This window comes from Oryx dammah, unplaced genomic scaffold (assembly GCF_014754425.2).
Source record: "Oryx dammah isolate SB20612 unplaced genomic scaffold, SCBI_Odam_1.1 HiC_scaffold_18, whole genome shotgun sequence".
In the NCBI taxonomy this organism is placed as follows: domain Eukaryota; kingdom Metazoa; phylum Chordata; class Mammalia; order Artiodactyla; family Bovidae; genus Oryx; species Oryx dammah.
In genome coordinates this window covers 45118919-45141650 of record NW_024070202.1, presented here as the reverse complement: position 1 = coordinate 45141650, position 22732 = coordinate 45118919, and the positions used below count along the sequence as shown (strand labels likewise).

General features: G+C 39.4%; 1 protein-coding gene across 1 annotated transcript in view; it reads left to right on the top strand.

Moving 5' to 3' along the window:
* The window catches only part of RELN (reelin), a 557548-nt gene extending 536161 nt beyond the window's left edge, over positions 1 to 21387 (top strand). The window contains exons 59-64 of the mRNA XM_040260785.1: positions 3879 to 4040; positions 4772 to 4929; positions 6968 to 7187; positions 8656 to 8853; positions 9699 to 9797; positions 20271 to 21387. Of these exons, the coding sequence (XP_040116719.1) occupies positions 3879 to 4040; positions 4772 to 4929; positions 6968 to 7187; positions 8656 to 8853; positions 9699 to 9797; positions 20271 to 20367 (934 nt within the window). The 3' untranslated portion in view covers positions 20368 to 21387. The remainder of the gene's footprint in view (positions 1 to 3878; positions 4041 to 4771; positions 4930 to 6967; positions 7188 to 8655; positions 8854 to 9698; positions 9798 to 20270) is intronic.
* Positions 21388 to 22732: the final 1345 nt, after the last annotated feature.

Here is a 22732-nt window from a genome sequence, read left to right as displayed (position 1 = left end):
AGCCATCTCCGTCTTTTGTTTTATTTTATACCCTAGGTATATGACTTCCTGCTTAGCAATTTGGGCCTTCTTTGCACTAGTCCAGTACCCCAAGGTCCCCAAAGTTTGAAGGAGGTTGCCTGTTGCTTCTAGGCATGTTTCCTCAGTGGTTGCGGCTAGCATAAGATCATCAACATACTGCAATAGAACAATGTTGGTGTGATCAACCCGGTACTCATGGAGGTCTTCACCCAGAGCCTCATTGAATAGCATTGGTGAATTCTTGAAGCCTTGCGGAAGTCGAGTCCAAGTTAGCTGTCCTGAGGTCTGGTTGCCTTCTTTTATCCATTTGAATGCGAAGATCTCTTGGCTCAAGGGGGCCAAGGGTAAACTGAAAAAGGCATCTTTCAAGTCCAGGACAGTATACCAGACATAGTCTGGCGGGAGGCCACTCAAAAGGGTGTACGGGTTAGGGACGGTTGGATGTATATCATTCACCCATTTGTTGACTTCACGAAGATCCTGCACAGGCCTAAAGTCCGTTCCCCCTGGCTTTCTCACAGGTAACAAAGGAGTATTCCACGGAGATCGGCACCTTTTAAGAATTTTTGCCTCCAGAAGCCGTTGTATATGTGGTGCGATTTCTCGTTGGGCTTCTAGGCTCAAAGGGTATTGTTTTACCTGGATAGGGGTGGCATCCGATTTCAGTTCAACAATGATGGGAGGCCTCTGCTTGGCTAGTCTTACTCCCGCAGTTTTTGCCCAGGCTAGAGGGTATTTTTGGACCCAAGGTTGTACATTGGGGTCAGTGGCCATGAGCGGCTTTGGCCGATAGAGTCTGTATTCGTCCCTCAATGCCAGAGACAAAACTTGTATGGGATGTCCGGTCCCATCTAGAATTGATATCTCTCCGTGGTCAAAGTGAATTTGGGCATTGACTTTAGATAGTCAGTCTCTTTCCAACAAGGGTACTGGGCATTCTGGTATCACAAGAAAAGAGTGGGTCACCTGCTGGGCCCTCAAGTTCACTTGACGTTTAGTAGTCCATGCATATCGTTTAGTTCCAGTGGCCCCTTGTACCCAGCTGGTCTTTTTAGACATCGGTCAGTCTTTCCGGTTAAGGACCAAGTATTGAGCTCCCGTGTCCACCATGAAGCCAACCGGTTTCCCCTCCACATGCATAGTTATCCAGGACTTGGGGAGGGGTGCTGGGCCCTGACCCCCCTAATCGCTATCCTCTCCTGCATATAGGATGTGGGCCCCCATGGAGGATGCAGAGGACACCTCCTGCTTGGTGGGTCTCTCCCTTAGGTTTTTCTTGTGGCACTTATTCTTCCAGTGTCCTATCTCTTTGCAAAACGCACACTGGTCCTTTTTAAGTCTTTGCCTTGCTGGCTTCCCTTCACCCTCTGAATGGACTTTTCTTGTTCTCCGAGAATTAGCTCCCTGTTCTACCCCTGCAAAGAATACCTGGGCTAATTTTTTCTGATTCCTACAGTTTTCTTCTGCCTTGAATTCTCTTTCCTCTCGCCTAACGCATTCCTCTCTTTTTTCTGGAGTCTCTCTATGATTAAAAACCGTCTCTGCTGCCCTTACCAGGTCTTGCAGGGATGCTCTCCCAACCTCTCTATTTTTTGTAGTTTCCTCCTGATATCTGGGGCTGCCTGATTTACGAATGCTAGCATGACTGCTGCGTGCGACTCATCGGCTTGTGGGTCCATGGGGGTGTACTGTGTAAAAGCTTCCATTAATCTCTCAAGGAAAGCTGCCGGGCTCTTATTTGGCTCTTGTCTAACCAGATTTACTTTGGCCAAATTTGTTGGCCTCCTGGCAGCCACTCGGAGGCCGGCCATGAGAGTCTTTCAGTACACTCGGAGACGCTCCCTACCTTCAGCGCGCTCCAAGTCCCAGCAGGGCCGCATCAGGGGAAATCCCTCATCAATCAGGTTAGGCTGAGTAGTGGGTCTCCCATTTACCCCCAGCACATTCTTTCGTGCTTCTGACAAGATCCATTCGCATTCCTCTGTAGTAAAGAGCACTTGTAACAACTGTTGACAGTCATCCCAGGTGGGATTATGAGTGAAAAGGATAGATTCCAAAAGGTCAATGAGGCCCTGAGGTTTTTCAGAGAATGAAGGGGTCTGAGTTTTCCAGTTGTAAAGATCACTGGTGGAAAAGGGCCAGTACTGGTATGTCTGTTCTCTGTCTGCTCGGGCAGGCCCCGCCCGAACTGGAAATGCCTGGACTGTGGAGGAGGGGGCTTCTGGGTTGTTTTCTTCTGCCATATTGGTGATGTCCCTGGTTCTTCCCCTAGTCCCTTGGGCGGGGCCTCCTTCCCGGGCTGGGGCCGAAGGCGCGGTGTCCCTTTGTATCCCTTCAGAAGAGACCTGAGGAACCTGCGGGGGCAAAAGTGGATCCGCATAGGAGGGTGGGGAGAGTTCGGTCTCCAGGTCGAGTAAATTGGGGTATAGTGAGGATTCCTGGAATACCGGTTTCACCCAGTTGTTGCTCTGTCTTCTTTCTCTTTGGATGCTTCCATGACTAGTACCTGCAGACGTAATGAAGCCGAGGACGGGGAAGAGGGAAGGGAAGTGACGGGCTGAAAAACAAAAGGTTTTAGCCAGGCCAGGGGGTTTTCTACCAGGTCCTGCCAGACCAGAATGTATGGAGTTTGGTCTGGGTGCCCCGAAGGGTAGGGGGTGAGCACCCTCTCTCTGACCGCTCGAATAGTAGGCAGGCTGAAGGTGCCCTCTTGTGGCCAGCTGACATCAAAAGCAGGCCACTTGGCACAACAAAAAGTTACTAACTTGCTTTTCTTCACCAGCAATGATAGATTCTGTGCTCTAGACTTAAAATCAGAGAAGTGGTTAGTCATAAGAGATAAAGGAGTAGAAGTTGTTTGTCCCATGATCACAGAAAAGTACACTGGGAGCCAAAAGAGCACACAAAGAGCAAACATGGCAAGCAAAGACGGTGCTGGCACTCACGCAAACACAACAGATAAACAAACACAACAGATAAACAAATGCAAAGTGGCCACCAACAACACAATACTGGGTCTTCTTGAATTTCCACTCAATCTTACCTACAGGATGTTCACAGAGCCAGCCGCCCCCCCAGCTCAATGCTGGGCCTTGGCCTTATGCTGGACTTAATCCAGAAACCAGAGCCAGCTGCCTCCCCAGCACGATACCGGGCCTCAGCCTTACACTGGACTTAATCCAGTAACTAGAGCCAGCCGCCTCCCCGGCACGATACCAGGCCTCGGCCTTATGCTGGACTTAATCAGAACTAACACTGGTGCTCAGATATCTCTCCTCCTAGTGAGTAAACCCCTTCTACCGAGAGAATGTTATTCTTCCCAGTTAAAGGGATCCCGGACGAGCCCCCAAATGTTTTGCCCAGAGTCCGAGTCCCCAAAACTGAGAGAATAAGAAGTCCCCAGCAATGCAAAAGCATAAAGGGGTTTTATTTCTAGCTCGAGCCAGGGCTCCCTTGTCATCCAGCACAGTGGAGTCTTGACGAGAGCCCCGAGCCCAGATTTTCAGCAGTATTTATAAGTTTAGAACAAAGACAGGGAGTTGGCAAGGGTTGATTGGCTGCAGGGGTTTCCTGGTATTTACTGATTGGCCACTTATCATCCCTCTGATTGGCCAGAGTTATCATCTTTCTGAAGCCCCGGAAGCATGACTCAGGGATTATTTTTGGCCTAGTGCACCTCTCTGAGCCTGTCATGGCTCTGGTGAGGTTGTAACATATGTAATTATATATGTGTATATATGAAATTTATATTAAAATTTCTTAATCTAACCCAATCATTAAGCATTACCTTGACATGAGACAGCTGTCTAATGCAGCCTCTGAAGAGCTGTCTAATGCAGCCTCTCTGGTTTCTGCAGGTCAGATTCCTGGCAGCTCGTTCAGACCCAATGCCTTCCTTCCTCTTCAAACAGCATCGGCTGCTCCCCCTTCCAGTTCCACGAAGCCACCATCTATAATGCTGTCAACAGCTCCAGCTGGAAGAGAATCACCATCCAGCTGCCTGATCATGTCTCCTCCAGGTAGGCTGCATACTTAGGTAAACTGTGTGGAATGTCCTGTGAGTCTCTGCAGAGCTCATACAGTGACTCAACAGCAACTGATAAAAGGAGTCTAGACTTTTAGTTATAGCCCTAGTCCCCTCTCCCCTCATCTCCCCACTCCTCTCACTGCCCCATGCCCCTAAATGGCAACTCCATGTGCCCATAAGAAATAGGATTCTTCTTTGTAAATGATTCACAGACCTGAGATTTTCTTTTAATTAAATACCACAGCACACACCAATCTCAGTCACAGCCCCTGAGTGAAAAGTGTCCCAAGACTTGTACTTGGCACCACAACTTCCCTAGTGTTCGGTGCTCCCAGAGGCTCTGCTGTTCCCCCCACAACCAGTGCCCACTGGGGTGTGCCAGGCTGATCAGGTTATACTGAGTTGCAGGGTAAATATAATGGAGCACAGTCTTCCTAGAGTAGCATTTATTTTCCCCAAAGATTTGCAAATGACACACCACTGTAGGAAAAATGGATATGGGCTTATTGTGGAATAGAACAGGAAATGCACATAAATTTTTGAGGAATTTTAGGGGTTTACTTCCAGAGTCTGAGGGGTACAAGTTCACTCACTTCTGCCAACTGGATGCTTCAGGTGAAAGTTTTAGAAGCCCTTTTCTTAGAAATAGCCCCTATCTCCAGAGACTAGAGGCTGGACACACCCATGGGCAACAAAAGCCTCCTGAATCCCTTCTGCTTTCAGTGCAACACAATTCCGCTGGATCCAGAAGGGCGAAGAAACAGAGAAGCAGAGCTGGGCAATCGATCACGTGTACATCGGAGAGGCTTGCCCTAAGCTCTGCAGTGGGCATGGATACTGCACCACCGGTGCCATCTGCATCTGCGATGAAAGTTTCCAAGGTCAGAATCCTGGTTTGTTGTTCTTGACCCAGGAGACAGTAGGGTTCTCATCTCAACATGTGTACAAAGGCCACCAGGGAATGGATAGAAACTCTGGCCTGAGGGATTTGAGATAGATGATGCACTCTTTGATCACAGACTTATTTACCTCGGGGATGAATTATGAAGGATAATTTTATGCTATGTTCCTTGAATTTTTTAAAATGCAGATTTTATCCACCCCCCTTGGGTATTCTATAGTACCTTACATTCTCCAACTTCCACGTGACTCCCTGCCCCAGCCTCTACCTTCCACACTTGATTTTTGCTGTGGGCCTCTCTCCTTCCCTGCCTGGCTGCCTGTCCCCAGACACTGGACCAGTATTCTTTCTTCCTTGGGCTCTCCCAGGGGCAGCAGGCCCTGGCCTCCCAAGATGGAGCTGACAATTCAAAATGTTCTGTTTCCCAGGTCTCTTCATCACATGCACACACAGAAAAACCTTCATAACTCAAAAAATACATTTTTACTGCTTGAGTTTCTAGAGGCTGATGATGCATTTGGGGCAAAGTATCTACTCAACTGCTGAGATCCCAGGAGGTTGCTCTGTCAGTCCTGTTTGAAAGCCTGCAGCTCTGCTTTCCTTTGATGAAATGTTTCTCACCGGTTTCAGCCTCTATGTTACAAAGTTCACTGTATCCAATTACTATTACATCCTCGGAGCCTAATTCTTGACAAAGAGCAATGCACACTAAATTTTTGTACTGAACCCTTACATTGCCTTATGCTTTACTGTTTACACAAGTATCCCCCCATTCATTCAGCGGAGTCATTCAGTACTTATGATACCCACCCCCATAAATTAACTATGTTTAATGTCACCATTATCACTTTATAGGTAAAGAAATTGAGGGGAGTGTAAGTGAATTCCCTAATAGTACATGTCGGAAAAAAGACCAGAACCCCAGGTAGTTCTTTCCAATCAGTCTCTATGTCTCTCAGAGATGAGAGATTTATCCAAAGAGGACCAGAATTAGCTTCTCCCAAGTGTACAATGCAAGAACCCATAGATTTGGATTCTGGAGTAGAATCTACTTAGCTTTCTTGATGGATGCTATTTCCTTGCCTCCAAATGAAATGAGTATGATAAATGTAGACTGCTGCACATCTCTGATGTTAGAAATTCTTAGCCACTGTCTTCTTCCCCTGGTCGTCTTATTGCTGAGACCAGCTGGATCTGTCCAAGTGTTAGCTAGAGAATTTGAACTTTTAGGCAAATGAACAACTCAGCTGTCTCACTAGGAGTCCTAGGTGTCTAGAATTTGCCCTTTTCTCTGATCCAGCAGAACTATGAGCTTTTGATTTTGAGTTATTTTAGACATTGAGAAAAGTTGTGCTTTTCCAGTCAAGGAAAAATGTAGAGACATACACATTTGCTAAAGTAGTGCCTTCCTTAAATGCCTGTATTGCAGTTCTGTTATCTCTGAGAAACACTTCCAGTTTATTATTCCTGTATTTATTCCAGCTTCGTTATGGAATATTTTATATGTACTCAGTATTACGCTAGGTACTACAATCCAACAATGAATAAAATATAGACTCTGTTCTCAAGAATCAACTATAAGAGCTAGAAGGAGAACAAGAACATGACTTCTTTCCTGCTATTTTCTTATCATGCTAGGGAAAAAGAAATTATGTTGCCTCTCATGCCAGGGTGAGAGCTCCCTTCTAAGACCCATGGCTGGTAAACATGCAAGCCCAGCCAGACACTGTGTTTTTTTTAAACAATGGGCTTATACCAGTACTAAGTTCATTAGCACCTACCTATTTTAGTAAATATCAACTCAAAGGTAATACGACTTTTCAGCAACATAAGCCAATAACTGCTGAAATAAAAGAGAAATATTTATCTCTAGGAATCTATATCTGCATGGTTTTGTCATTCTTACAGTAAATCTGACATTGATTGGATTAAATGTGAAATTGAATGCTTGTTCATAATCTTTGATGATTCTGCTTGTTCCAGCTAATCTGTGCAACTAACTATTCATTTCCCTCTAGGTGACGACTGCTCTATTTTCAGTCATGACCTTCCCAGTTACATTAAAGATAATTTTGAGTCGGCAAAAGTCACTGAGGCAAACTGGGAAACTATTCAAGGTGGAGTGATAGGAAGTGGCTGTGGGCAGCTGGCACCCTATGCCCATGGGGACTCGCTCTATTTTAATGGCTGTCAGATAAGGCAAGCTGCCACCAAACCTCTGGATCTCACTCGAGCAAGGTAACAAAACTCCTGTGTTGTAGTTCAGATACAGAATCAGTCACAAGCACATCACTGTCCATTGTTAGATATGATCATGAACTTCATGGCATGGGCGTCACTAAGCAGTAGAAACTTAATATCAGCTGAATTTGGTATGAGAAAGTATATGTTTTCACAACTCAGAATTATGATTTGCTTAAATTTAGTATAGAGTTACCTTGTGAGTGGTGGTAACATAGGCATAAGCTTAGAGAAATGGTCAAATATAAAAAATAGAGAAGTGTATCACAGTAACACAGTGCTATAGGTCGGTTGTATGTCAATAAAGTTGAAAAGTAAATAATTGGTTATGAATAATCTATATAGATAATTTAATGTGGATCATATGCAAGGATGTAAATACAAATATGAGTGTGAAGATTTATAGTAATGCAAGCTTATATAGTCCTATATTTAGCATATGTATCTACAAATGGAAATGGAAAATTGATGGTTGGATAGATGGGAACTTTAAAAGTTTAGGAACTGCATGCTAATGTAGAATAGAGAAGACAAAGGAAAAGAGACCCAGGAGGGTTGAATTTTCTTCCCCACCTGCCCTTCCAGCTCTGCACCTAAGCCAGAGAAAACACAGCTTTTTGTCTGCCATTCAAGTAACTTTGCTTTAAATTGATTAGTGCATTTACAGGTTTAAGTCTAGCAGTTTATTTGACCACCTATTAATCACTCTGTTAATCATTCGGGAATTTTATTAATCACTTTAGGAACCTTATAAAGATAGATTTCCTGTGTTTAAAAATTATATCTTCTAAGGGCAAGGATGCCTATGAGAAGCACATCACACACAACAGCAGACATAGTCCAGAGCCTGCATGTCTAACTCAGTTTTCCCTCTTCTCTGATCTCCAGACATCTTTTCCTAAAATAAACATGATTTATCCTTGTCCAGATTCTGTTCAGCTTGAAGCTATTTATAAAAAGCATATAGCATAGAGACACAGTTCTTGAGTCACTAGCCTATTGTGTTCCCCCTTTGCCTGGCCAAGAAATAAAGCCACTCTTTCCTTCTCCACCATAAAAGCATATAGAGTAAATAGTATGGCTTTATTTCTTGTCTTCTCCATGTCCTCAGCTGCCCATTTGGCTGACATCACCTTGCAGAAAACAGGTGTTTCAGGAGAAATGTTCTAACAAGATTTCTAACATCAAAGGAAGAAAAAAGATCTTTGAAAGTCAGAATTTTCTCTGTGTAGAACACCTTCCAAGCTTATTTTTCATATGTATGATGTAAAAGATAGTAAAATAAATTTTGTTATTTATGTGATTTAGTCATAAGACTGGATGCTTCTATTTTTACCATATTATGAACTTGAAAATTTCAGCACTTAAAAACAAGAAAGATTTAAAAAAATAAAGTATAACTCCTTGAATACTACCTGACTTTTGTTTAAAAATGAATTCTCCTGTGTTTTGTTTCTTTTTTTAGCAAAATCATGTTTGTTTTGCAAATTGGGAGCACATCACAGACAGACAGCTGCAACAGTGACCTGAGTGGCCCCCACGCCGTGGACAAGGCCGTGCTGCTGCAGTACAGCGTCAACAATGGGATCACCTGGCATGTCATCGCACAGCACCAGCCAAAGGACTTCACCCAGGCTCAGAGGGTGTCCTATAACGTCCCCCTGTAAGTGCCCAGAAAGGAAAATCAACAGTGTGTGATGAAGTTATATGAACAAACACCACAAAGTCAGTGGTGGCAGAACCAAGACTGACTAATCCAGATCTCCAAAGTTGTGTTACTATTTCCTGTTGGGACAACTGACAAAACTTGGAGCCAGGAATAAGAGCAAGAGGGAACAGAGAAAAACAATTAAATACCAAGGTGCTTTGTGCCTATTTCCCTCCCAGTAATGTGTTTCTAGTCCTTTAGAAGACAACATTTTAAATCTCCTGCTGGGTACACTGATTTGAGAATTTGCTGAGGATAGGTAGGTTTGTCAGTTTTGCCTGGCATGGTACCCTAGTGTCTAGCATCTAACCCATCACACAGAAGGTGCATCCCATTTGTTGACTGAAGATGCAGCTCTTCCAGGTCCTAGTGGAACAAGGGGAAGAAATGAGAGAAATGTAGAAGGATTGCAAATCCTTGAGTAGCCAATAAAATGTGATGCTGCTTAGAAGAATACTGTGACCTAAGCAAATCTAAATTCCATACCCAAAGTCCTGCTGATTTAGAGTAGCCTATTGTATTTATTGGACTTCCCTGGTGGCTCAGATGGTAAAGCGTCTGTCTACAATGTGGGAGACCCGGGTTTGAGCCCTGGGTTGGGAAGATCCTCTGGAGAAGGAAATGGCAATCCACTCCAGTACTATTGCCTGGAAAATCCCACGGACAGAGGAGCCTGGTAGGCTACAGTCTATGGGGTCGCAGAGAGTCAGACACAACTGAGCAAAGGAGTGCATGTATTGTATTTACCAGAAAGTTCTCTCTTATCTAGTGTTTGACCTGTCTTCTTATCTGTAACCTAGGGAGGCACGGATGAAAGGAGTTTTATTGCGCTGGTGGCAGCCACGCCACAATGGAACAGGTCATGATCAATGGGCTTTGGACCATGTGGAGGTCGTGCTGTGAGTATCTGATACATAGCATCTCATGTCCATTTCGGAAAGGTTTGAAATCCCTTTGATATGGCATGCTCCTTAATTCAGTAAGAAGTGTTCCTGATGAGAAACCCCCACAGGACCACTTTGGCTTCCACTCTTCCACAACTGCAAACTATAGCTCTAGTCAACAAGTGATACTACAAGGCCCCGAGTACAACTTAATGTACCTTAGAAAACTTCAGTAAGTAACAGTTTATATAACAGTTTGACAATATTAACTCAGTGGGATTGAACAGAAGTCTCCAGGTAAATGGGATCAGTGCCTTCATGAAGTCTGGGTTGCCTTATAAAATGGAATGACATCCTGAAAAGAAAAAGGATCTGTGCTGGTCGATGTGCAGAGAATCACTAGTTCATGTGCCTGATTACAAACACCTGTCCAAGCCACAGATGCCCGGGGCATTCTTCCATTTAGTGACATGGTCAAAACCAGAACAAAGAATTTGGTTTCAGATTCCTCGTGATTTTAATCCCAGCACCTAAGAAGTCAAGGGTGTGCCCTCCATGGTTTCTCCCATAGAATAAGATTGTCAGCACTCTCAACTAGCTGGGTTGACTGTTCCACAGAGATGACTTGCTTTTTTTCTAACAATCTAGTTCCTGTAGAACTGGAATGCTTATGTCTCGGCGGGTTCGGACTGATGGCTCCAAGTGGTTGGCAAGGAGAGGCGAATCTTCTCGGTAGATAGGTTCAAATGTTCATTCTGTTTACCAAATAGAAAATGAAATCAGCCCTTTGGCTGATTTCAGTCATTTTGAAAGCAAATTTAAATGATTAATTGGTAGGAAACCTACCAGATTTGTTTTCTTTCAATCATAGCCATGAGCTGAATTTTTCAGTCTTGAGTTAGTCCTTGTCCTAGTTTTCACTGAGGCACCTGCTTGCATGGCATCCATATCAACCCCCAGATCCAAGAGCAACCCAGTCCCTACACAAGCTCCCACTGTGCGCTCTGCTGCTTTGGACTACTTGCTGGGCTCTGCCTCCATAAGAGAAGGTTGATGTTTATAGTAACAGTCCAGACTCAGTTGACTCCATATAATGAGGCTGATGTGTCACTTAGATTTTGATCTCCTCAGACTGCATTATCCCAGGAGACTAGACTAAGCTGGGCTCTAAAATGAATGATTTTTGGTAAGGTCAGAGAGAGCAAGATATCCAGACAGACCAAAAACCAACCCTACATCCATTCTTCCCTGGCTACTTTCCTTTCAAAGGAGCGCTTCTCAATCTGATTGAACATGAGATACACTTAAGAGCTTTTGGAAGCATCAACACGTGTCCCAATGCCCATACCCATCCCTATGGACGATGTGATTTCAACTGATCTGCAGTGAGACCTGAGCATCAGTCTTTTTTAAAAAGTACCTCAGTTCATTCTAATAAACTGTTTGAGAATCAGATTTAGAATTAGTAACTAGTTTTTATCTTTCAAGTCCCTCTCTGAGACAGTTTACATTAATGGAGCTTCCTATCCCTCACAAAGCATTACCAGCTTTTATGAAAAGTTCAAAATTTGACAGTCCTCAATAGAAGGCAGGGTGCTAATACTGACCTTGGGTAGATGTAACAAATCTTACATGTCATGTGTTTGAATAGATATTTCTTCTCCTCCCACCCAGCCGAGCAATTGCAATTATCCATTTCAGATTTCAAAGGCTTATCATCACCACAGTTCCTTCCCACAGATTAAAATTAAAGAGTAAGTGGGTCAGAAGTACAAATATACTCCCTAGTATGAAATAACCCCTTCACAACTCGGGAGTCAAACAGAGGTGACCTGCTGCCTCAAAGGTTCACATCATACAGTTCCCAAGGGAACCTTCTGGTATACCTGGCATTGGTATTAATTTTTATAAGCAGCTGCCAGCTTCATGATATTCTTGTGATATTATTACAAGAATCAACCTAGTGTTTCTGGTATTTTTCTGGAGCAATAATCTCCATTTGTAAAGACTTTACTTTTATTCCATCTCCAGAATTTTAGTACTTTGAAGAATTTATCACTTACCAGCCACCTGTCTGCTCTTACTCTGTATGATTTTCTCAGAGTCTCAGGGAACTAAAACAATCTGAATGAGAAAAGGTCATTGCCTCACATGCAGAGTATTACATGACTTGAGTTTTATTCAGAGTCTTTTCAGTGAATGATTTTAAATTATAACTTTATACATGTAACCATAAAATTTTACATATTGATAAACATATGTATACATTATTATATGTTAAAATTTGTTAAAACGAAAGGAGTTACTTTGTTTTCCTTCTTTTTTGGAAGGAAGAAATATTTCATAAAGTTGAGTTTAATCAATAAGTTGTTTTAAAAATACCATACAAAGAAATTATCTTTTCAGAACTATATTTTTGATTTTTTGCTTTTGTATTAGGATTTAATATGTCCATGCCACTGTATTCTTTTAAACTACATCTTTTCAGAAGTGTCACAAAAAATTTTAAGGCATTTGTTAGTCAATATGCCTTCCATAGCTCTACATAATTTATTTTAATTTATTCATTTAATGAGCTTAAAATTAAAGTTGCAGATAATTCAGAAAAATAAAATAATTTTTCCAAGTGTCTTTCAAGCAGATAAAACACAAAGAAACCAGCCAAGGTTCATGTCACAGTTCACAAATATTACTAATTATATCTTTGCTGTAGCAGATGTATATTTAGAAATAGGTGAAATACTCCCATGAAGCCCTATTAAATTCAAAATCTCATCCTAATTAATTATACTTATGTATAATAACAGTTATATAAACTAAGATTGTTGGTTTTTTAAGTGTGGCAGGAACAGGAGGCTGAGGTACATACCTAAAGAGATACAAGCCCTACTTAATTGAAAACTGCAAATAGGGCAACTGATATGTTTTTTGCAACCAATGGTTGGAGGTATACATTTTTAGAATATATTTTCTTTTCTGAGTAAAGATTGGCCCTAATATAGCTTATTACCATAGTTTAGCTCTTTTGCATGGGCACTAAGGACACATGCTAAAAACTTCTGAGAAAGAAGACCTGTGATCATGCATGGTATCTTGAGTCTAACCTCAGTACTGCCCATATTAGTGAGAAGATACATGAGTTTGATGAGAAAAAAGAAATGTAGCACTTTTGAAAATATTTCAAGGTTTAGGAGTGCATCCTAAATGAACAAGATACAGAACATATTTTTAATTTAATAGTTTAATTCTAAAATACTCCATCCAGAAGGATTTGAGTTTCATAAATATGGATATACAGAATAAGCCCCACACCATAAAGATAAAAACCACAATTTTGGCATTTAACAAGCAAAGTCACTTATGCCTTATGCTTGTTTGAGAGTGTAATCTCCCCACTCTGATGATTTTTCTAGTAAAACCTGTACATGAAAAGCACTTCATGATGATTAGCCCTTGCTAATCTGCCACAGAGCAGATGAACCGAATTGACAGATCACTTTTTCCCAGCCTCACTAGCTTACAAAAAGTCCTCATCTGTAAAGTCTGAGTGATGCAGCGTAACACAGTCATTGACAATCAAGTGTCAGAAACCTAATTTCTCTGAATTCATTGGTTAGTGTAGAATATTTGTTTTTCCGTAAATGTTTGTGAATACATTTGGGCAGATCCCTCACAAGATCCATGCTGGTGGGGTCTTCTTAGGATAAAAGAGAATCCTTTTTTTTAACCTTTGTTGCCTGGGCACTCATCCTTCTATCCTAAGAATCTCCCTCACCCAACTATGCATTTCATTCACACATCACATTTCCTGTGTATGTGTCTTAAGTCACAAACTGTCATGTGTATGATGAAGCGGGCTGATTTTTGCATGTGTACCTTGAAAGCAAACTGCTCAGTAAAGAGTCAGCCTTTGTGAACTGAGTTACCAAAAAAGTGAATTATCACCACATTTGCTGAGAATTGAAAACCAATATGTTGCTAACTATGGTCTTAAAAGCATTTATCAGATTTTAATAACATGAGTTCCATCATGGCCATTCCCTCATGCTATTCATTATCAAGATACTGTCATATTTTTGGCACAAATGATTTATGGAGAATAATGTATTACATTTGTTGCAAAGCATATTTATCCTTCCTTAAATTTGATTGTGTTATTTGATATACAGGACTTACTATTTCTAAAAGCCCATTCCTTAATATATTCAGGAATAAGTATCTTCTAAAATGTAAATAATTGAAAAATCAAATAACATTTATGGTAGTTATTAAACTGTTACTTTCATATTTATGCTTTATATGCAACATTTATGCCAAATGTAGTACTGTAGCTACATGTACTTTGACACATATGGTTATGAGCAAATATTGCATGTTGCATTACATAGAAAAGTTAAATGTATGTATATACTAGGTATAGAAGAATAAGGAATAACTTCTTTAATTTTTATTTTCAAAAGAGATGAAAAATCGTATATTGCGTCTAAACCTGATCAGACTTTTATGACTAATCACAGTGCTGCATGTGTTGAAAGGCATATTTTAACTTGTGTTATATTTCATTATTTGCTGTCATTGGTTTTCCACTAGAGTAAGGTAAGTCCTCTTACTAATTCTGGGGAACTATTTACTAAGTTTCATTGTTATTACCTATGTTAACTGAGAAATTTTGTGGAAGACCTTTGCAATGAAAAAAAAACTGTGAAAGCAAAGTTATATGTAATATTGAGAAATACTGGAACACTTGAAACCTGTATCATGTAAACTTGGTGTTCAGCCAAATTGTAGTAGTTCTCTGATGTATACAAACAGCATAGACCAGAGTGCCAATCAGCATGCCTTCATTGGACTGCTTGATTCTGTGCCTGGGATTTTCCCAGGCATTCTCGAAATATGAACAGTTTATAAGTTTATTATGAGAGGAAAATGAAAATAGAAATGTGTGCACAAGAGCTATGGGCTCTGATTAAATGTGGTGTCTTTCAAAAGATCTCTTGTGCTAGAGATGATTGAGAATGCCTGGACTTCTCAAATCTATTCTGTTAATAAATGAACCAGCAAAAGGGAATGGATTTATTCATAATATTTGTGAGTTCTAGATCCTATCCTTATGATCTAGAAAAGGATTGGCCTTTTAGAATACGTATCTACATTTGCTCTCTAATAGGGATACTTTAAAACTTAGGAAAGAAAGTATACTTAGGTAAGACTGGTATCCTTAGGTAAGACTTAGGTATCCTTAGGTAAGACTTCTTTAACATATGTTTACATTTGGAGATACTTTAAACCTAGGTAAGAAGGTAAAATGGTTATTGTTTGTTAAACATATGCATATTCTGCTAGAAGTTTCATTTCCCTGAAGTACATAATATCAGATACTATTCTCAGCCCCATTCAGTAGGGAAAAGAAAAATGAAGTGTTCTACATTTGTGAGGTATGTGAGCCCACACTTACTTACATATATCCCTCCTGAAAATGCAAGGCCTTGAAAGTAAAATGTACAGCATCTTCTATGCAGGGCAGTTTAATTGATTAATTTCAGTGGCAGTTTCCCATCTTACAATCATCAGTATTTCTCTGAAAAATAATGGCAGTCACTGGATTCTTATTTTTGCATTTATATAAAGCATTACTTATTATATCATAAGTTTTGATGAAAAATTAATTACTTAACAGTAAAAATAACTAAATTTCTATGCGCTCACATTACTTTTATCAAGTCTCCACCTTCCCCATTTCCTTTAGAATCAACAACAAATCACTTAATTTTTTATAATGATAAATAACAAGATAGTGGCTCCAGTGAAGAATACAAGGTGAACAGTCACTAGTTCTTGAAAAAACTTGGAATATCCGTATTTCCTATGAGGGAAGCATTTTATTATTCCATATGCTATTTAAAGTCCCTAAACTCCCACAGCAATAATGGAAATTTAAGTTAGCATTTCCAAGAAGTCATTGATCACTCTCCCTTCTTTCAGTGGCTTCCTCAAAATAGTAATTTTTAAATGGACCTAGTTCTATTCAGTCAAGCAAACTGATAAGTCAAGAACCATAGTGGATATGCCTTGGAATGAATATTAACCTGCTTTCACTGGAATTGTAATAAAATACTTTCTCATATTAATACTATTGCAGTGAAGAAATAAATCCTTACAATTCCATCACACCTATAATTATTTTGGTTATAAGTTTATAACTAGTTTATCTATAACTATACATCTATATTGGAGAAGGAAATGGCAACCCACTCCAGTATTCTTGCCAGGAGAATCCCCACGGACAGAGGAGCCTGGCAGGCTACAGTCCATGGGGCCGCAAGAGTTGGACACGACTTAAGTAACTAAACCACCACATACATCTATATGTATCAAAACCAAAAATAGGGTCCCAGATCTGCTCCACAAAAAAAAGAAAAGAAAAGACATAATGAGCATGACATCTTTCAACTGGTTTAAAATTCTTCTAATGTCCAGTCCCATAAATTAGATATTCTAGAAACCACAAGTGTTTAGTAACCATGTGAGTTTATTAATGGTCCTTGAAGCAGGCAGCACTTTGGTATAGCTTCCCATAATGCTTGATTTTCAAAAGCTCATGAACTGGAAAAAATCTACTTTTGTTAGATTCCATCCTGTCACCAGAGATACTTATGTTTTATGTAACAAAATTTTTCCAGTGTGCTTTGAAAATGTGGCCATTTCTAATGTGACTACAAAACATTAGCCATCTATAACAAACATCTATCACAAATGCTGAATGCATATCAACATTTGCAGTGATCTAAAGATATGTTATGGATATATACATTTATTCAAAATTAAAGGATATCCAAAGAATCAAAATGCCTCCTAAAGTAAATATAAGCTCCCAAGCTGGATCTATTATCAAGGTATTAAAGATCTGCAACCTGTTAATATTTATTTTCTCACTCATAAAAAATGAAGCAGGCTTCCCTGGTGGCTCAGCTGTGAAGAATCCACTTGCAATGCAGGAGACATGGGTTGGATCCCTGGGTCGGAAAGATCTCCTGGAGAAGGGAATGACAACTCACTCTAGTATTCTTGCCTGGGAAATCCCGTAGGTAGAGGAGCCTGGAGGGTTACACAGTCCGTGAGGTCACAGAGTTGGACACGAGTTAGCAACTAAACAACAAACAACATAAAAATGTAGAATTTAAATCAGTCCATAATTAGTTATGTGGAGAAGTTGCTTTGAAGCCACACATGCACATCAACTTTCATTCAAATGAAATGTTCCTGTGTTCCCATATATTGAGGTCACTTTCCCATCAGTTTGGGTTGCATTGAGATAACTGAATATCCTAAGTGTTCTGAATTTATCTTTTTTTCTTGTAAGATATTTTAACTATTTTAAATTTTCTTTGAGTACCTTATATCGTTAAATGTGTTTACAACAGAATAATTTTCATTGCTTTAACTTTGCAATTATTCCTTATAGTTAAAGAGTAATGATTTACAACAGGAATCCAATCAGTAAGTCACCAAAAGTTCAACAAACATGCCTTGACCACTCAAGGGTCAGGCAGGAGGCTCAGTGCTATGGTACGGGGGTGGGGGGAGTGGGGCACACCTGCTACACCCAGAGAAGTTTAGTCAAGGGGAGCCAAGATATGAACATGAGTCATCTCCATGCAAAGCAGAAAAGGAACAGTATGAGGATTCAAAATAGGGGTGGAAACCTACTGGCAGGGGTGAGCAATAAAAAAAAATGTAATACTTGAAAAATAAGTAGAAATTTAGGAAGCTGGGTTGAAGATTATCCAGTAAGGCAGTTGGAAGGGACTCAAGGTGAGTTTGAACAGAGATGTCTGTAAAGTATAATAGATGAAAGGACTTGAAAAAGAGTAAAATGAAATGTGTGGAGGACTTAAAATAGCTGGCAAAGTTGACTTAGATAAAAGGATTAGGAATCCTTTTTAACAAGATTAAATCAGTGTTTGATGGAGGAGCCTGGTAGGCTACAGTCCATAGGGTCACAAAGAGTGGGACATGACCGAGCAGCTTTTCTTTCTTTCTTTGCACATTACACAAATTTCTTTGCAATTACACGTTCGGTGATATTTTCTTGGTGTTTATGGTTTCTCTTCAGTGGTGTTTCTTTCATAAGCAGAAAGGATGAGGAGGCTAGCTTAGGGGGGACCACTGTAATATAATAGCTCAGGGAAATTCAGGGAAAGAGCATACATGAAGTGTCCTAGGATGCTGGTAGGAAGATAGCTAGTTCCAGGCTAATCTTCTGTGACTAAAGAGGTGAGAGGATTCTTTTCTCCTGACACTTGATTAGTTCAATACATTAGGTCATTGTTCTTTTTTTATAACTAGACTTTACATAGGCAGCAAGTAGTACTTCTCACCACTAATAAATAATATATACATTCATTTCCTCCTTCAACTGTGACATTGAAACTGGTCAACTTGATTGATACATATAATATTAACACATCAGGGGAACGGGGAGGACAGTCAAGCTGTCTGAAAACAAAACCTGATTTTTTTTTTCTTTTTCTCTATAATGTCTTCAGAGTATATTTTGTTTCCATTCTATCACTTCTAACATTTCCATAGGATAGAAATCCAGGGTGCAAGTTATTATCATTTTATTTTGTAAACTGTAGATCAATGCAATGTCTTTTTATCAAGTTTTAGCACAAATGCAATTGCTTTTTGATTAAGTATATCTGATAAAATTCACTTTATATATTTTTCTTTGAGAGACTTTATTATAAATTTTATTTTCTAATCATCTAACATCTATAAAATCCTCATTTTAAAGGTTTCTGTATATTACGAATGTTAGTATAATATCTAGGTAAAACAATTATTTTACATCTTTGCGTATTTTATTTTACATGTTTTACATCTGGTCTGTTGAGCAGAATAATACACTGCTCAGTGCAAAATTACTCTTTCCTTCCTCTGTAACCCAACGCAAATTCATATCATATTTACCTTCATGGTGAAATCACATCACATGACATTATCCTGCTCCATGCACATTTTAGGTGGTGCAGTGATAAAGAATCCAACAGCAATGCAGGAGAAACAGGAGACGAGGGTTCGATCCCTGAGTCAGGAGGATCCCCTGGAGGAGGAAATGGCAACCCACTCCAGTATTCCTGCCTAGAAAATTCCATGGACAGAGGGCCCTGGCAGGCTACAATTCATGGGGTAGCAAAGAATTGGACGTAACTGAGCACACAAGCAAGGAAGAAAAGACTTTAAGATAAGACAGCATTCAAGAGATTGAGTGAATTTGGAAAATACTAAGAAGCTCACTCTTAAAAAACACATTTTGATGCTATATAGAAACATGTTGTCACTCCGGTCCGTGTGTGAAAGGAGTCTGATTCTTTTCAGTGATCTTATGGATAAGTATCCTTCTTAAATTACATTTTCCATATCAGAACTTTAACAGCTATCTCTGCCAGTATCATGCATATTTTTACAGGTTCCTAAAATTCATTTTCAGAATTTTTATCAGCTTGACCTTGAGTATGTATGTATGAATGTGTGCGTATATACATGAGGGGGATAGGTACACATAGTTTTACATCTCGGAGAAGGCAGTGGCACCCCACTCCAGTACTCTTGCCTGCAAAATCCCATGGACAGAGGAGCCTGGTAGGCTGCAGTCCATGGGGTCGCTAAGAGTCGGACACGACTCAGTGACTTCACTTTCACTTTTCACTTTCATGCATTGGAGAAGGAAATGGCAACCCAATCCAGTATTGTTGCCTGGAGAATCCCTGGGACGGGGGAGCCTGGTGGGCTGCCGTCTCTGGGGTCACACAGAGTTGGACACAACTGAAGCGACTTAGCAGTAGCAGCAGTAGTTTTACATCTATACATTCACTTACACTTTCTTAGTATTTTATTATCTTTTTTTCAGTAGGGTGTCTCCTTCATAAGGCCATGTTCATAGAATATGACCCCAGCTGCTTACTGTTTGAGGAAGGCAGCAAAATCTGATATTCCAAGAAGTTTGTTTTTCCTTTGTTTTTGTTTCTCAAGCTTTAAATGGCAATAGTTGCTGGAAGAATCAGATTGTCCTTCCTACTTCCTAAAGATGTATGTAAATAAGGTAATAGGCATAGTACACACTTTATCTCAAATTAATTCCATTCAAGTCAGCCTTTTCAGAAAGTGTTTGAGAATAAAATTAAAAATCCAAAAACAGTTGCAGTCCACTTTTGCAATTAATCAAGAGAATTTACCATTTGTTCTGGTTCAGAACTCACTCATGAAAAGAAGGGGATTTCTTCAAGGCCAAAGGCAGTGAATGCAGTTGTCAACCTTTAGTTCTTCTGTCCTGGGGTGGTAATGTTAGCATGGCCGATAACCCTGAGAATTTTCCAAAAAATAGCAGGGTAACTTAGGATGTAGACTAGATTGTGCTTTCAGTGATGGAACTTACATGCTCTTTCTTTTTTCCCTCCCTGCTTCTATCCTTTTTGATTTTAACAGCACTCGCAAACAAAATTACATGATGAATTTTTCACGACAACATGGGCTCAGGCACTTCTACAACAGAAGACGAAGGTCACTTAGACGATACCCATGAAGAATCAAAAAGTTTATTTTTCCTTCCAATATGTGATGTGTTGTTTCGCATTCTTTTAAATCTCGCATTGCATCTGATATCAGGAAACTTCTGTGAAGGACTTAGTGATTAACTGAAAGCCCTTCTCAAGACCAAGTGTATACCACTTTCCCACACTGTGAACTAATGACAAGTGACTTATTTCTCATAAGTAAATGTCTTCATGTTGATGTATCCGTGCAAATTGTGATCTGTTGTAATATCAGTTACAGTAGCAGTATTAAAAATAAGAAATAGTTTAACAGAAAAAAAAGTTTAAGCACAAAAGTTTAAGAGATTTTATGTTTAAAATGGCATTTAGTACAGTATTTAACATTCTTGGTCACAAAGCTATTTAAGTGGACTGCATTTCAGCTATGTATCATGTTTTATATGATTAAATTATCATTGTTGGTTCTTTATGTGTTCTCTTCTACAATATAACACATTGACACTGTATTTACTTATTATGTTGCAATATTTTTTGCTGCTGAATTTCAGGCTACTTATATTCTACAGAAAATTCACTGAAATACCTACTCATGAAGATAGTTGTAAAGAATTGTATCTCCTTTAATATACCCCTTGAAATGTATGTTGGTTTAGCGTTGTTTGTGGTTAAGAAAAATGCTTGACCTTGAAATATTTTCTACTTAAAAAAATTGTGGATGAAAACCCTATCTCCCACAAAGGAGTTCCCATTTCCTTGTCTAAAAGATACTTTTAAAGTGTTCTGTGGCTGATTTACTAACAGTAAGTGCCATTTTGTGTCTGTGATAACAGAGTGATTTGTAAAACAGTGGATGTTTTCATTGTGTTCTCTTTGTGGACTGTTTCTCCTGCGGGTCATATTCATACCTTCTGATGAAGTTGTACCAACACCAGCAACGTTAATAATGGCCCTGTAGCCCTGAACTCTCTATTAACGTAACAAAAAGGTTGCACTCTAGGGTGAACCAAGCTAAAAGTCCATGCTTAAATAAAAATTATGTTCAAAAACCATTTGAAGTTCATTTGTTATTTGCTGTTTGTGTCTTTATTTGTTGTTTGTGTGTAGGATTTGTAAGTCTAGGCAGGTTTGGAAAGAACAGTGTCAGATATATTTACTGTTTTTTTATTGTTATGTCGTTGATAATAGCCATTATGAAGCCACGCTTTTCAATGTAGCCATTTGGTTTTCTCCTATTATTCACTCTGCAGTCACGCCAAGAAAAGTCAGTAAAGAATTCTGAAAATTATTTAACTCCTGAGAATTTTGTTAGCTGCTGACATAATGCCTAGCTCATAAGTACTCATGCATTCAGCAAATATCTGTTGAGTGCTTGTTATGTGACGGTGTTGAAGATTAAAAATGCTGACAGACATTTTCCTTGCTTGTTTTCAACATCTACAAAATAATAAATATGTTAATTTTGTTGTATTTGTTGGTTTTCCAGAGGGTTAAAAATATATCTAGGTAAGAAAGCATTGAATGGCAGTAGTAGTTCTCATTGAATAGGGAAACAATAGGGATGATCTTGCTGAGAAGTTTAGTTAAATTTTATTCTGAGTCTAGTATCAAATCCATTGTGAATCATTTCCCTGAAGATATAACGGCCTTTTTTCTACTTAATGTAACATATGTCACTTCGTATAATTTGGTGCATATGTGGTCCATAAATATTTGTAACTATTGTTCTTAATTGTTGATTCTTCTTTTTTCACAAACTGTCAGATGATGGTTCACCATTTGGTAGTATTTTGTTTCATTTTTTCACTGGTATAAGAGGTTGAATTTTTCCCAAAGCCTTATCTTTGCAAGTAATTTATGTGTGCCATAGACCTATCCCCTGACTGATAAGATATTTACAATGCTCTCATCCATGAGCCTTACCCTCAGAACAGGATCTAAACTCCCCACCAATTCATCTCAAAGTTTAATAGCATATGTTGGGACTTACATCTGTTGATTTATTTAATTTGAAAACATAGTTCAAGTAGGAATTCAAGTGGTGTGGACTCAACTGACTTATCTTGCTGAAGGAAACAAAATTTAGTAACAGATAAAAATATACATTTTTATGACCAAGTTTCCATGATTTCTACACAGTTGTTTCTTATTCACCACACATTTTAATGTAAACTACACTCTAATCTAATCTAAATATAGTCAATATCACTTGTATTTTACCTAAAAAAAATAACATGTATTACTTTTAAAATTCCCCAAACTTTCTTCCTTATGTTCCAAGGTTAAAGAAAGAATTATGGGAGATCACTTAAAACATGTATCCATTCATTTTAATGTTTTCCAGTTGATATTTTGACAGCAAATTGTATTCTTCAGCAAGTTCCCTGATGCTAGGAC